The sequence below is a fragment of the Aythya fuligula genome, chromosome 5, assembly GCF_009819795.1.
Source record: "Aythya fuligula isolate bAytFul2 chromosome 5, bAytFul2.pri, whole genome shotgun sequence".
Taxonomy (NCBI): domain Eukaryota; kingdom Metazoa; phylum Chordata; class Aves; order Anseriformes; family Anatidae; genus Aythya; species Aythya fuligula.
In genome coordinates, this window is record NC_045563.1 from 45959907 (window position 1) to 45976345 (window position 16439).

The window sequence follows — 16439 nt, forward strand, 5'->3', positions numbered from 1 at the left end:
TGTGAAACGTACCTACTGGAGCTTTTCCTCCCTTTCCTTATAAAGGGCCCAAGCAAGAGCAGGGCTGAGGTAGGATCTGGCCATGCACGTGCTCCTCTCGGCTGCTCTGGCTCTGCGGGACGCTGCATAGCTGCTGCTGTGCCTGGGCATGGAGCCCCTGTGTCTTTTGGGGTGTGATGCTTTCTCTGTTTCACAGCTCCATTGCTCTTAATGCCTTGTGGGTTTCTCCTTGAACCCGTTTCTGCATGTGACTGAAATCTTGGGCACACGCCATGATAATGCAGCTTTCCTCTCTGGGGATAAGGCATTTACTCTGACCCCGAATGTCTGTTTATGGCACAAGTTTTTCTGGGAATGTCCCAGGCAGCGATGTGCTCTGAGTCACCTACAGCCCATCAGCATTACAAAGAATTTCCAGGGTTCCTCCCTTTGCCATTTAATCCTGAAAGCAAAGAGGAAGATTCTCTCGGGAAGAGCCAGATTCCTGATTAAAAGGAGTAGGAGTAGGTAAAATGTATTACGTTTCTGCTCAGTCCTTGCTGCTGGCTGGCTGGGGCTCATGCTGTTGTACAGCTGGTGGGTTTAACTGCACACATGCCTTGCAGGGACCAGGAAGCGGCACTGAGAGCTGGTGTTTTTGGTCCAGGCACATCAATAAGGCCAACATTTACTTACTGCAGCAGCATCCCGGCGGGATTTGGGAAGCTGCTGCAGAAGGAAGAGAGCAGCATCCAGGCTGCTAACGTGGTCTGAACGTGCACCCCCCACGCTGCGTGCAAAGTACATGAAAGATAAAGGAGTGAAATGTAGCTGGCACACGAGGATGGGACACTGTGTGTATTACCATCATCAGTGTTGTCATACTACAGTAAAAACAAAGAACTACCCCCTTTTTTTTTTTTTTTTGGAGTACAACCTTAAGTATGTTTTCTTAGTGTGCAAGCAGAGTGCAGACAATAAAGACATGCTGTCTTGCAAATGGTTGTGTTGAAAGAGTTTTTTTTCAGGAGCTGCAGGAGATTCGGTTGCCTTTTCTAGTTGCCCACTGTAGCATACAGCGCTCAGGAAGTGCTGAGTGCTCTGTCCCCGGTGGTGGCACACACAGGAGGTTTGTAAGTTATGAAAGCAGGGAGAAAGTTGCTCAGAACCCCTTGTTTCAGGGGCAGCACAGGAACAATTTGTCATTTGTCTCCTGTCTTTTTTTTTTTTTTTTTTTTTTTTTTTCTTCTCTTTAAAGCAGCCAGAGCCTGGCTGATAGGGAAGGCAGAGCAGGGAAGAGGGAACTGGGATAACCAGGGCCATTGCAGAGCCTTCCGAGAGGGCATGTTGTCTCCTTGGATCTACACGTGTAGAACTAGACGTATTTAATAATATCCCATACAACCTGCTCAACAGTTTGGAATTTCATAGCTCTTAATCCCTGTGCCCTATGTTTGTTTCGATACACTTGTGTATTTACAGAACTATCTACCTGTAGCTCTGGCCAAAGCAATTAATACTCATTTCTCCTGCTACAGCCAGCACAGGGAGCAGTTAACTCTACCTTTTTTTAGCAGGGACAAGGTGGAGTTTTGTTTCACCCATGACAAAGTGGCACAGGGGTTGAGCAGGTTGCACTTGGACGACAGTAAGCACCAGAGTGGGGTTTATTCTGAATGCCAGACCATGCTATTTTCCATCGGCAGCAGATGTTCAGCCACCTCCAGGAATGCAGGGCTCATCACATGTAATGGTTTCTTGGGAAGACGAACAGCGTCACTCCTAACGTGTCCCCTTCCTCCTTCCTTACTCAGGCTTTTATTGTTGAGCACGGTGCCCTATGGAACAGGGCTTTGGTCGCTGCGGGGCAGCTGTGCTGGCTGTGCCCCCTCCCAGCCCCTGATGCACGTCCTTGCTGCCAGGGCAGCATGAGAAGCAGGAAAGTCCTTGGCTCTGTGTAAGCGCTACCCTGCAACAATGAAAACACCAGCGTGTTATCAGCATTATTCTCATCCTAAATCCAAAGCACAGCACCATACCAGCTACTATGAAGACAATTAACTCCATCCCAGCCAAAATCAGGCTTTCATCAGACTCTCTCCTGCCTCTGAATGGGAGCCCTGGGAGCAGCCACACTCTGCAGGTGACTGATGGAAACTCCAACATAAATAAAAAGCAAGTAATAGTGATACCCTAAGGTGGTATGAGACAAGGGAGGATGAAAAATAGACCCTGCTTGGGGGCTTATTCCTGCACTGCGTTGGCTGCGGTCTCTTAGTGGACAGGTGACTTTTTGCATATAATCTGTAAAGCATTTTGGAATCCTATCACAAGAAAATACACTTACAGCCTGAGAAGCCTATCCTGGCACATGCGACGGTGCAGCTGTGTACACAATCAGAGCTAGGAGCAAAGGAGAAAAAAACAGCTGCTCTGACAAGCAGCCACTGTCCCACAAAGCCCTGCACGCAGGCAAAGGGACCCTGCTCTGCCTTGTGTTTCACTTGTCTTTTTTTGTGTTAATACGTTAAGGATAAGCACAACAGGATTAGCCTGACAGCTTCTATTTCAAAAGGCAAAACAGGGCTGAAGAGAGCGCAGTAAGCCATGGGACTAGGCTTAAAGCTTTCCCATGGGACAAATGTAGGAATCCAAAAAGCTTGGGATGTTTGCTTTCTGCTGCCTGTGACTGCGATGGGTAAGATACTGGGGGGGAAATGTACTCAGCTTGGGGAATGATAAATGGCATTGCTAAAAAATAAACAAAAAAAAAAAAAAACAAAACAAAAACAACACAAGGGCACTTGAGGATCCTGACTCTCTGCTGTCACCTCCACTTGAACAAACTGGAGACATGCAGCATCTTCCACCCGCCTCATGTGCCTTCTGCTTGGGACTGGAGCCCTTGAGGGGCTGACCAGGGTGCCTGGAAAGAAACTGGGCAATGCAGGGCTCCCCTTGCAAAGGCTTGCACCATCCATCAGCGATTAAGCACATGCAGCTGGCTTTTTCACTCTGGCTTCATGGAGAGCCTCTGCTCCTTTCTGGCAGCTTGTTCCTGGGGTGCTGCTGGCACCCCGAGGCATGCCAGGTGCAGCTGCTCACAGGCGCTCACCAGCCACTGTAGAACCACCTTATTGCTGCAGCTGGAACTCCAAAAGATAGTTTCTACCTAAACACATTTAATCTGTTCCTATAGGGACCACGCAGTCTCTTCCTGGATTATTTTCTGACCCTTACCATCTAGTGTTCACATATTTTCACACTCTTTACTTGTTAATTGCTTAGTGCGTACATATATATGCATATATATAGAACAAATACTTAAGCTTTGGGTTTAAATGTATCTTGTAGCTTGTGCTATCTGCCCTTAAATACTCTATTTGTAAATCTGCTCAGCTCCAGTAAGATCCACAGTGCTGCAGCTCAGGGCTTGGTTAGCTCGCTCAGCCTGCTCGTTACTTATCTGTTTCTGAGTCACAGTGAATTTTCGGTTGGTGCAGTTGGAGTAATCCGGCTCCAGACTCCCCAGGCCCGCAGGCATGCTTTGTGTGCGTATCAAGCCAAGCAGTTTAATAAGGCCCTGATCCTGCAAGCACAAGAGTTGCCTGCTTCTTCTGAAGTGACTAGGCTATGGTAGAACTATGAAAATTACAGTAAATTGAGTTTTTTTTTTTACAAGGTTAATGTATAATTAAATGTTCACAGGGATTACGTTTGTGCAGTTCTGGGTAGAGGTAGCGGTGGTGGGTCCTACAGGTGAGACAGCAGCAACCACAGCCAGCGCTGAAATGGCAAAGTGCTACAGAAAAGCCCTGCAGTGCCGTTCCCTGAGTGATGTGACCTTGCTGCTGGGCTCCTGCATACTCCTGTAATAAACTGAGGAACCGGGGGAAAAGGGGTTTCTGTGGTATAGCCCGCCTTTACGTGCAGGCTTCCCTGAGCACACCACTGCCACACAGACAGCAGTTGTATCTAATCGTGCCCATTTGCTGACCCAAATCTGCCAGGGTGCAAGGCTGGTCTCTTTCTTGTTTGCACATGAAATCTCCAGACACATGGGGAGAAGGCAGCAGCCAGGAGCAGGAGCGCTCAGCACCGCACCGAGGAGGGCTAGGGGCTGCGGTTGGTGCCTGTGCTTGTGCTGCTGCCTCCTGGCTCTGCCACACACCCTCTGCAAGAAATCTCGGTGTCAGAGTGTGAGCTGATCCCCTGGGGCTCTGTTTAATCACTTGGCTCTCCAGGAGCCCTGGCAGAGGGGAGATGGGAGCTGTTTTGTTCTTTTTTTTTTTTCCCCTGGCGGTCTTTTTATAATGCTGTCTGTACTTCACACGTAACTCTCATGCCATTTTGTTTTCACTTTCGGAGGCACGGAAAAACCCATACCTGTACATTTTACTCGTCCTGCCCAGCTCTGTGTGAGGCAGGCTGTTTTGGTATAACGTGATCCCTATTCTTTAAATCTATCCCTTCCCTCTGATCACTGTGAATGGGATGATGCTAAGTAATGCTGAACAAAACCATAGTGGAGAAAGTCTCTCATAGCGGTCTGTACAGGGCTTCTTCAGCTGGCTGTCTTGCCTTAGAAGTGTGGTATCAGTTTATTAAGTGCCTTACTTGTTGTATTACGTGCTTTACTTGTTGAAGCGATTGCTTAGTTGGGCACACGGGTCTCTAGGTTTCAGACTGAGGAGGTAGGTCTAGTAGGTAGGTTTTCTTCCTCTCTTCTCACCTACCCCTAAAAATCCGTGAGGCCCCTTGATTAAGGAGGTATTGGGGAGGCATTGGGGAGGCATTGGGGAGGCAAGGACAATCCCCAGACATGGACTGTATATCTCGAAACAAGACACTGAAACTCATGATAAGGAAGCGGCAGACGGACAGAGAAACAAACGTAAGGACTATAAATCTCAAAACTGGACATTGGAATTCATTATAAAGATACAACAAAGGGAAGAATTGGCAACAACCAGCTCTTGCAATTAAGAAACCTGCCAATTCAGCAGATTCCTGACCAAAGGTGAAAAGTACACTGTGAGGAAGACTCGGGGTCTTCCTCCCAAAGACCCCTGCCCACGTCCCAAAGACCCCTGCCCACAATTCTTGGAAGGCTCTACGCAGGCGCAAGGTGCCAAAAGGCTAATTAGCATGAGAAGCGAGGGAAGGCGGGGATAGGTAATGCATATGTATAGGTGCTTGTAGAATATTGATAGATTGATTGTATAAATTCAAGACTGCTTTTTGTTTTGGGTATGCACGATAGGTGGAGAGATCCCCCGTGCATCCAGCGCTGCAATAAAGAATATACCACTTAAAGGAATTTCGGCTTCGATCTTTGAATCAATCTGGCGACCCAGATGGGACGACCTCTCTGCCGGACCGCAGGACCCGCTGGGGACAGGACTCCCTAGGGTACCCCCGGGATTTCCCGGAGGGACTCCTCGACTCACCGGATCACTGCGGAGGCAGACAAGGACCCCATCATTGTAAGTGAGTATATTCTTTATTCTGGTTTGGTTTTCTGGTAGACCGGTCATCTGGGACTGTCCAGTAAGTCGGAAGGTGACTTCTGCAGGACAGTATTTGGTATATACTTTGTGGTTAGTACCACAAGTATATCTGGGGACCTTGGGGTCCATCTGTATCTGGAACTGTCTGTAAGTCAGAAGGTGATCTTCTGCGAGGCAGTGTTTGGTATATACTTTGTGGTAAGCACCATAAGTATATTTGGGGACCTTAAGGAAAGAGCTCGCTTTAAGGTCCATCTGGAATTGTGTTGTCTATTTCGGTTTTCTGACTCATGGAGTATGGTATTTAACTTTGGTTATTGTTACTGTGATTCTGGCTATTTTTCTGGTGGTAATAGTAGGTTCGTGGCATTGTTATAAGAGAGATATCGTTACGGTGTTACACAGTTCGGTTTTCTGACTTATCGCATGTGGAATTTGACTCTGACTATTGTTATTGTGATTTTAGCAATATTGCTGGTAATAGTAGCTTTGTGACATCGCTACTGAAAGATATTGCGTGCCTGTAATTTTGTGAGTGATACATTTTTGTGATACACTTTTGTAAGTAACACGTGTATTCTGAAAGTGTAAGCTGGAAAATGGGGGGGCGAGTAAGCAGTGAAATTCCTAAGAAAAGTGTGCTGGGTTGTATTTTGAGTCATTGGAAGGATATAGGGGGGGCTCCGGGTGGAAGTGAAAATAAGAAAACCCTGATAAAATATTGTAATCAGTGGTGGCCCCTTTATAAATTACAAGAAGGGGAAAAATGGCCCAAAAATGGGACCTTGAATTACAACACGCTATTGCAATTAATGTTATTCTTAAGGAGGGAAGGGAAATGGGATGAAGTTTCATATGCGGATATGTTTTTTACTCTAAGAAACCACCCAGAATGGCAGAAGGAGTGTGGCATTAATTTGGCCCCACAAGACCCTTTGATTTTATCGATAGAAAAGGATATGAGAAGGGATGGAGTGGGGAAATTAAAGAGGTGTTGTTCAGCATGTAGCATTGGGCAGAGGTGTTTAAAATTAAATGAGCCAGAAGAAAGGATGGAAGATTATGTTTTACCACCTATAAATGGTGATGTAGGTGCTGGAATAGAAGTTGAAGGCGCTGGAAATGACATAGACTCTAAGGGGTTTACTCCGATAACTGCTCGTACACGAAGTAAAATAAGACCAATAATCCAAGCCCCTCTGCGTCAGGCTATGGGAGCTAATGGACCTGCTAGAATTAAAGTACCCTTCACAACTAATGAACTAGATGCCTGGAAGGAGGCGGTGAAAGGGTATCGAGATGATCCAGAGGTGGTGGCTAAAAGATTTGAATTGATTGTGAAAAACTTAGACCCGGATTGGAAGGATATAGAGATAATGCTGGCTGCATTATCAGAAACCGAGAAACAGCTAATAGTTAAAACTGCTAGAACGCAGGTACAAATCCAGGTAGCCTCGGGAGCCCTGCCCGGCACAGTGGAAGTACATGTGCCTAGGGCAGACCCCAATTGGGATTATAATGATGAGAATGATTATAAAATGCTAAAAAGATATCAAGAATGGATTAGGATTGCTTTGGAAAATGCAATACCTAAATCTGTGAATTGGTCAAGACTATATACAATAAAACAGGGGACCTCAGAAACCCCATCCGAATTTCTTGAAAGGCTGAGGGCAGCAATGCAGAAGTTTACCACTATAGACCCTTCCTCTGAGGGGGGTAAACTTCAATTAGTATCTCTATTTTTGGGTCAATCGGCGGAAGATATTAGACGAAAACTTCAGAAAATGAAAGAACCAGACATAAGGGATTTGGAAAGATTAGTAGAAGAAGCCTGGAGAGTGTTTAGAAATCGCGAGGGGAATGAAAGGCAAAAGTTAGGTGAGACGATTGCAGCAGCCACTGTGACAGCCCTGCGAAAGCAGGAAGAATCTTTTCGAGGCAGGAGAAGGGGGGGGAAGGTAATTCGACTCCCCTTGCGGGCTGAACAGTGTGCTTACTGTAAAGAGATAGGACACTGGAAAAGGGAATGCCCGAAGCGGCAAGAGGAAAACAAGCTATTAATGGCTACAAAACAATGAAGGAGACCGGGGGACTCTACCCTAGCAGATCCACTGGTTAAAATTAAGCTAGGGAAATTGGGTCGGGAAGTAGAATTTTTAGTAGATACAGGAGCTACATATTCAGTGTTAAATCAGAAGTTGATGCCAGAAGATAAAGATTTTGTGACAGTGGTGGGGGCAACGGGTAGGCACGAAAAAGCTTTCTTTTTAAAGCCATTAGAATATGAATTGGGGAAGCAAATGGGAATACATAGGTTTTTGTATTTGCCGGGATCTCCTAGATCTTTATTGGGACGGGATTTATTAGAGCAATTAGAAGCTGAAATTGTTTTTGAAAAGGGAAGGGTAGAGTTAAGAGTAAAAGAAGACCGACTTATAAGTGCACTAAGTTTGGTATTGATCCAAACTGATTCTTTTAATGAAACCCTTCCGGAAATCCAGGATCAGGTTTATCCAGGGGTGTGGGAACCTGATGTCCCTGGGAAAGCAAAGAATGCTGCACCAATTGTGGTAAAATTAAAACCAGGAGAGAAGCCAGTAAAGGTTAAGCAGTACCCCCTTAGAATAGAAGATAGAAGAGGAATAAAAGATACAATAGATAAGTTTTTGAAATATGGGTTACTGGTCGAGTGTGAATCAGAATATAATACTCCCATCTTACCAATTAAGAAACCGGATGGGAAGAGTTATAGGTTAGTACAGGACTTGAGAGCAATAAACAGGATCACTGAAGACATACACCCTGTGGTAGCAAACCCTTATACGCTATTGACCAAGTTAAGGGACGAGTTGGTCTGGTTTACCGTACTGGATTTAAAGGATGCTTTCTTTTGTTTAACCTTGGCCCCAGAAAGCCGAAACCTCTTTGCCTTTGAATGGGAAAATCCTGACTCAGGACGAAAAGTCCAGTTGACATGGACAGTGCTTCCTCAGGGGTTTAAAAATAGCCCTACGATTTTTGGTAATCAACTTGCAAAGGAACTTGAATCCTGGGAAGCCCCCAATTCTGCAGGGGTCCTGCTGCAATATGTTGATGATCTCTTGATTGCTACCGAAGACAGGGGAAGCTGCATACAGTGGACGGTGAGCCTCCTTAATTTCCTAGGAATGAATGGATACCGGGTTTCACAACAGAAGGCACAATTGGTTCAAACCCACGTGACGTACCTAGGATTTGAGATCTCAGGAGGACAACGTGAATTGGGGACGGAACGCAAGGAAGCAATCTGTCGTACCCCAGAACCACAGACTGTTAAAGAATTACGAACTTTCCTAGGAATGACAGGTTGGTGCAGATTATGGATCAACAATTATGGATTAATTGTAAGGCCTTTGTATGATTTAATTAAAGATAACTGCATAAGACTAATATGGACAGGAGAAGCCCGAGCAGCCTTTAAGAAGCTTAAGATGGAGTTGATGCGAGCCCCAGCTCTTGGTTTACCAGATTTGTCTAAACCCTTTTGGTTATACTCCTATGAAAGACAGGGTATGGCCTTAGGGGTACTAGCACAAAAGTTGGAACCTTACAAAAGGGCAGTGGCTTATTTCTCTAAACAATTGGATGAAGTAAGTAAAGGATGGCCAGGCTGCCTGCGAGCAGTGGCAGCCGTAATTATGAATATACAAGAAGCCCGGAAATTTACAATGGGGCAGAAGATAACAGTGTTTGTCTCACACACTGTGTCAGCAGTTTTAGAACAAAAGGGGGCTCATTGGTTATCTCCTCAGAGATTTTTGAAATATCAAGCAATATTGGTAGAACAGGACGATGTGGAAATTGTGGTAACTAATATTGTGAATCCAGCCTCTTTTCTTAGTGATGCTCCGGCGGAACCTGTGATTCACGATTGTTTAGAAACTATGGAGACTGTGTATTCCAGCCGACCAGACCTTAAGGAGGAGCCCATGGAAGATGCGGAAGAAACTTGGTTCACGGATGGGAGCAGTTTTGTTACACAAGGACAACGTAAAGCTGGATATGCTATAACAACTACTCAACAGGTAATTGAGTCTAAGCCTTTACCCCCTGGAACATCAGCTCAAAAGGCGGAGATAGTTGCTCTCACGAGAGCATTGGAACTGGCAGCTGGAAAAAGGGTAAATATTTGGACAGATTCTAAATATGCATTCGGCGTGGTACATGCTCATGGAGCGATTTGGAAAGAACGTGGATTACTGACTGCTCAGGGAAAACAGATAAAACATGCTGAAGAAATTTTAAAATTGTTAGAGGCTGTAAAACAACCAGAAAAAGTGGCTATTATGCATTGCCGAGGGCATCAAAGAGGATCCACCGACTCTGAGATTGGGAACAGATTGGCTGATAAAAAGGCAAGAAGGGTGGCGGAAAGAGGCCAAGTGGAAGTGCTTGCTTTAATACCAGACGGTAAAATTCAGGCATTAGAGAAAGGACAGGCTCCTAAATATTCAAAAGAAGATTTAAAGTTGATCGAGGATCTAAAAGGGAAGCTGAATGTTGATGGGTGGGCTCATTTGGAGGACAACAGGGTTGTTATGCCCTCTGATTTGGTGTGGCCTATGGTTTTGGGGGAACACAATAAAACCCATTGGGGAGCCGATGCCCTGTATAAACTATTAAATCGAGTCTTGGTAGCAAGAAATCTGTATACCACAATAAGGCAGGTAACCCAACAATGTGACACCTGTATGCGTCATAATCCCAATACAGGAAATAGGGTGACATTTGGTGTCATTGATAGAGGGAACTATCCTGGGCAGCATTGGCAAATTGATTTCTCGGAACTACCAAGAAAAGGGGGGTATCGGTACCTATTAGTTTTAACAGATACCTTCTCGGGATGGCCCGAGGTCTTCCCTTGCAGAACTAATAAGGCTAAGGAGGTAATTAAGGCATTATTGAATGAAATAATACCCCGATTCGGGATCCCAGCAACCATTTCCTCAGATAGAGGCTCGCATTTTGGTGCAAAGATTGTTCAGCGAATAAGCCAGGCTTTAGGGATAGATTGGCATCTTCACACTCCTTATAGACCACAGGCAAGTGGACAGGTAGAAAAAATGAACCATTTAATTAAACAACAAATAGCTAAAATCGGACAAGAGGCTAATTTGTCATGGCCTCAATCCCTCCCTTTAGCATTACTCAGAATTAGAGTTAAACCTAGAGTAAAAGAGAATTTGAGCCCCTTTGAAATTTTATATGGAAGGCCATATCAATTTCTATTTAGTGGGGAGGATCTAACGCAGCTGGGATCAGAATATTTATATACTTATATAACTGAACTTCAAAAACAATTAAATAAAGTACATAAATTTGTGTTAGGGACCAGAGCTAGAGGGTTGGATCAACCAATCCACCCCTTTAAGCCTGGGGACTGTGTATATATAAAGACTTTTTCAGGACAACCCCTTGAGGAAAAATGGAATGGACCGTATCAAGTGTTGCTGACAACTCACACTGCTATCAAGATTAGAGAACAAGCTGCTTGGATCCACTATTCCCGAGTGAAGAAGGCTCCAGGAGCTCCTTGGAAAGTAACACCAGGTGACGATGAACTGAAACTAAAGCTTAGTCGATCAAAATGAGGACATTAAGGTTGAGAGTATTTGGTAATATGGTTGGCAGAAGATTTGTTCAGAGAATTGTTTTGTTTTTATGGCTTATATTTGTAATTGTGATTCAAGAAGGTGCCTCTGTGATCATAGAGAATGGTGGGTGGCCTTGGACTGAAGCCGTAACAACAGAGGATAAGAATCTTAATGGAAGGTTATCAGTCATGGTCATCTGGCGAACAAATGTTAACTATTTATATAAACCATCAGAATGGCAAAAATTAGGGGAAGGGTGGACACATCAAAGAACCATAGGAGATGAAATTAAAATAGGGTGTCAAATGTTTAATGGAACGACTGACGAGAAAGCAACGGGGATTCTGGTTAAACCGATTTCCAAAAATGGACAACAAGAGGGTTGTATTCGCCCAGGTAAATTGGATTGCTGGTATAATTTTACATTAACAGAGAATGTAGAAATCAGCTGTTTTTGGAATAATAATAATGGCCAACAGTCCAAAGACAATAATGGTGAGGGCCTCATGTTAAATTTTACAATATATGCGGCACTTCCTACAACAGTGAGACCCTCTACAACCCACACCCCACCTCTAAACAAACTGGAACCCAAAATTTATGAAACTGGCCCATATGTAGTAAGGAACACGGGCCAACAGCAATTGTTATTTAATCCAGAATGGTCACTCAAGCGTGTTGAGTTGCTAATACAAATCAACATCTCGGCAGTTCAACCAGCCTGTTCTCCTTTCTTAAGAACATCATTTGAAGACTGGACAATATGGTCACAGAAGCAAGTGCACTTCAGGGGCAGGACACAAAGAGACTTAACTGGAATGCTAGGAACAGGGTTAGGAATTTTAAATGGAATTGATTCAGAAATATTAATGAATAAGCTAGCCACAGCAACAAGTGATTTGACAAAATTAAAACAACCCTTACAATCATCCTTATTGGCATTGGGAACTAGCCAATGGCAAGTTTCAAAGGTGTTACCGAAATGGGAAAATGCAGAAGACCAAGACCACAAACTAATAATAGATGCACTTAGTATGATTCAAGATAATGTATCCTTAGCTCTTAGTTGTATGCAAGCACAGTTATGGTTGCAGGCAACGGCTGCTCTGATTATTAGGGAAGGAAGTGAAGGCAATTTTCCAGCTGAAATCCGAAAGGCAGTTTGGGACAATGGCAATGATTTTGAGAAGAAGTTCCAGTCTTGGTGGACCCTGGTGAATTTTACTTATGATCCCGTTGTTAACATGGCTACTGCCTTCGTGCTTACTATACGTAATGCTACAGTTTATGTTATACACCCAATCCTTGCACTAGGATTAAACCATGAGAAGACAGTGCTTTATCCTTCAGAGCATAGAACATGGGCACGAATGGAGAATGGGAAATGGCAGTCCGTAAATCTAGAATCATGTGTTACCCGGGAACAACAAGGATTTATTTGTGAAAGTAATACAATTGATGCTCAGGACGTATGTTTTGACACGGAGCAAGGTATCTGTCACTTTGAAATTCATCCAAATACTAGTCAAAAGACTGTGCTTGTATATGTTGGTAAAGGGTGCGTGTGTTTAAGAACTGCTTGTGATTTTGTAGAAATAGACAAGGAGAATATAACTCTCCATAGCAAAAATCATTCTAATTTTTGTATTTGTAACTTTGTTAGAATCGTCGGGTGTGATTTTCAATATTTGGCACCAGTGGTATCCCACCAGCTGATCAAGTCTAACAACACAATGTATCATAAGTTACTACCTACACCTATTGGGATGAACCTCACACTAGTGAAGCAACTAGTTAAACACCAAGACCTGATTAGAATTTTAAAAGGTATTCAGGAAAATGGAGAGAAGACTCTAATTACTGTCCATCATGATACAAAGGAAATAAGCAGAGTTTTGCAAAGAGTGAAACGAGACACAAGTCACAACTGGTGGGATACACTTTTTGGATGGTCGCCAACTGCAACTGGGATTTTGAACACACTGAGTCACCCAATTATTGTTTTATTGATATTAGTTGGTATAAGTTTAATATTGTCTTTTGTATTACTTGTTTGGAATTGGAAATTGTTACAACGAATGTCCATGTTAGCCTCCTTGACAAATGTGCATGGTAAGGTATTGAGGGGTACATATCATAATGATTGGGAAAGAAAATTTCCATATTAAGTAAAAGAATCTACTAGATTTTCCAGAAAAGGGGGAGTCTGTACAGTAATAAATACAAGTTGTTGTGTGTATGTAGATCAGAGTGGAAGGATCTCTACTGACCTGGAAGAAATATGGAAGCAGACAAGGGTCCTAAATGATATCAGTAAAGATGATCTTTCGTGGAGTTTTAGTGAAATATGGAATAAGTTAACCTCCTGGTTGCCCAATTTTCAATGGTTGAAACAAGTGTTCATTGCTCTAATCGCATTAGTAGTATTAGGAATATTTGTGTGCATGTTGTTTAGATGCCTGCTTTGTTGTGTTACTGTAAATAATGAAAGTATCTGATGCAAAAGAATTTGCATGGGAAAAGAAAAGGGGGGATTGATTAAGGAGGTATTGGGGAGGCATTGGGGAGGCATTGGGGAGGCAAGGACAATCCCCAGACATGGACTGTATATCTCGAAACAAGACACTGAAACTCATGATAAGGAAGCGGCAGACGGACAGAGAAACAAACGTAAGGACTATAAATCTCAAAACTGGACATTGGAATTCATTATAAAGATACAACAAAGGGAAGAATTGGCAACAACCAGCTCTTGCAATTAAGAAACCTGCCAATTCAGCAGATTCCTGACCAAAGGTGAAAAGTACACTGTGAGGAAGACTCGGGGTCTTCCTCCCAAAGACCCCTGCCCACGTCCCAAAGACCCCTGCCCACAATTCTTGGAAGGCTCTACGCAGGCGCAAGGTGCCAAAAGGCTAATTAGCATGAGAAGCGAGGGAAGGCGGGGATAGGTAATGCATATGTATAGGTGCTTGTAGAATATTGATAGATTGATTGTATAAATTCAAGACTGCTTTTTGTTTTGGGTATGCACGATAGGTGGAGAGATCCCCCGTGCATCCAGCGCTGCAATAAAGAATATACCACTTAAAGGAATTTCGGCTTCGATCTTTGAATCACCCTCAGCCACCGGGTTGGGCTCTGGGACTGGTCCCAGGAGGGCTGTCACTGGGGAGGATCTCCCGGGACTAGGCTGTTCCTGGAGAGGTGTTTGGACTGAAGTCGAAGTGAGGTAATGGAAGGATGAGGCAACGTGCCAGTCAGGGCTTGATGTACAGGGTGTCTCACGGAAAACTCTTTAACGAGCCTTAAAAAAAAAAAAAAAAAAAAAAAAAAAAAAAAAAAAAATCTGAAAAAGAGCTGGAGTTCGCTGCAATGTGGTGCCTGCGGCAACGGGGAACGGCGGCTGAGGTAAAGGTGGCGAGAGGCAGAGGTCGCTGCTACCAGCGCGCTCTTACAGCCTGTTAGGGCGGCGGCGCCCGCTGGGTGTCCCGGGGCTGGGCAGAGCCGAGCCGAGCCGTGCCGAGCCGGGCCGCCCTCTCTGCCTCCTCCTCCCCGCCTTGCTGCCGCCCTGCCTTCCCTCCCTGCCCGCGCCCCGAGGAGCTCCGCGGCCCGGCGCTGAGGGGTGAGGCGGGGCGGCCCCGAAATGGCGGCCGGGCGGGCTGAGGGGCGGCGGGGGGGGACGGGGACAGGGGGAAGGGGGAGCAGGGGTACAGCCTGCGGCCATCGGGCGGGGAGGGGGCTGGTGTGCCGGGTCGGTGGTCGCCAAAAGTCAGCGTTGGGCACAGCACTCACGCTGTGCTGGGCAGTGTTTCTAAAGGTGTTTTCCTTTTTCTTGACCGCGGAGGGCTTCAGGAGCTTTGCGCGGTCTGTGCGTTAGGACGGTGCTCAATATAGCTATAATCTTGTGAAACAGTACTTCTCCTTTCTCCAGTTAAGGCACTCTTTTGCGAAAATAAGGCTTGGACTTTAGGTTAAACTTGGCAGGACTGGGGGAGGCAGAAGCGGGGGAGAGAGGCTTACTGGAAGGCGCAGGCACTGAGCCTCTGCTTTCCTGCCGAGGCTGAATCCGCGCCAGCGGTGCGTGGTTGCTGCCCCATAGTGCCCCATAGTGCTGTTGCTGTGAGGGATCTTTGCCGTGAGGGATCCTGCCCGGTAGCCTTTTGCTCCAGGTCATCTTATGAAGAGTGTAAGCTACTGTAAATTTAACATAAAAATAAAATCTTACTTCTCAAGGTCTTCTGTGATTAACCTGTTGCAGTATCCTGTTGGGTTTTAAAGCTATTTACCTTTTATTTCAGGCTACTCTATAGCATCCCTTAAAGTGCCTTGTTGTGCTTCCTCCGTCCCTTTAAACTGCTTTCTTCCTTGCTCTGAGAGCTTGGGCTGTGTCTGCTAGAGCAGGAGTTAATTAAAATGTCATCACCCATCAGAGGTAATGCCCAGGGGCTGCCATTTTGTTGAACCAGTTTCGAAACAAGTCCCTTTTGCCAAAATACGTTTCCTTTGCCATCTGTGAGGCTGTTGCCTGGGTTCTTGGGGGATCTTTTGATGTGTCAGATGCTACCTGGATGTCAGTAGCGTGTTGCCATTCAGAAAAAAGTCCATCCCGGTCCTGTTGGACTCTTACTGCTGCCAAAGATAATGACTTGTGATGGGGAGAGCGTAGCATCCATCTCTGCTGCACTGTTGTGGGCTGAGGTGGAGAGACAAGGAGCTGTGTAAGACGTCTCTGCATCCAACCAGCTGGGATGCTGACTGTGACCACGGGCAGTACTAGGTGTCAGTGTGACAACTGCTGGGTAAGCAGGGCTTAGCATGCATGGGAAGCGGTTGGATTCACATAAAGCAGTTTTTTTTAAAAGCCTCGTAGTCTTTTGCATAAACTCGGGTCTAAATTCCTAGTATAACATCAGACTTGTATGAATAAAAGGAGCGACTTTAAGGAAAGTACTGATACATCTTTGTTTGACACAGCCTGTCATTCATCTGCACTCTTTGCCAAGTGTTTGTGTGTCTAGGACGAGAAGACCCCAATCCAAAAATTGTTGGAAGCTGGGCAATGTGTGGGGCAGCATCACTTGTGCTTTACCTCAGGCATCTGGTGATGGGTCAAAGACTTAGCAGCGCCCCGCATGTATGAGTTTCTGCTCTGGCTCACTACAGCTGCTCAAAGACTCCAGTGTTTCAAGTCTGGTATCCTTGCTGAGAGCTTGGGCTGTCAGGAGGAGAAGCTGGCAGGCTCAGGGCTCCTGTGTGTAACTCTCCTGAGATTACACCCTTGCTCCGTACTGTCCTAATGATGTCTTTGAGT

The 16439-nt window shown here is 45.2% G+C and overlaps 2 protein-coding genes across 2 annotated transcripts in view; both read left to right on the top strand.

Annotated features, from left to right (window-relative positions):
• Positions 1–6541: 6541 nt before the first annotated feature.
• Positions 6542–10735, top strand: LOC116489592 (the record flags this gene model as incomplete). The annotated part of the gene is made up of 3 exons (XM_032188039.1): positions 6542–6925; positions 7766–9337; positions 9440–10735. Coding segments are annotated over exons 1-3 (3252 nt in total), but the record flags the coding sequence as incomplete, so codon positions are not given.
• A 3935-nt stretch (positions 10736–14670) lies between these two features.
• CD151 (CD151 molecule (Raph blood group)) overlaps positions 14671–16439 on the top strand; it is a 29131-nt gene continuing 27362 nt past the window's right edge. The window contains exon 1 of the mRNA XM_032187800.1: positions 14671–14750. The gene's annotated coding sequence lies outside the window, so the exon portion shown is untranslated. The remainder of the gene's footprint in view (positions 14751–16439) is intronic.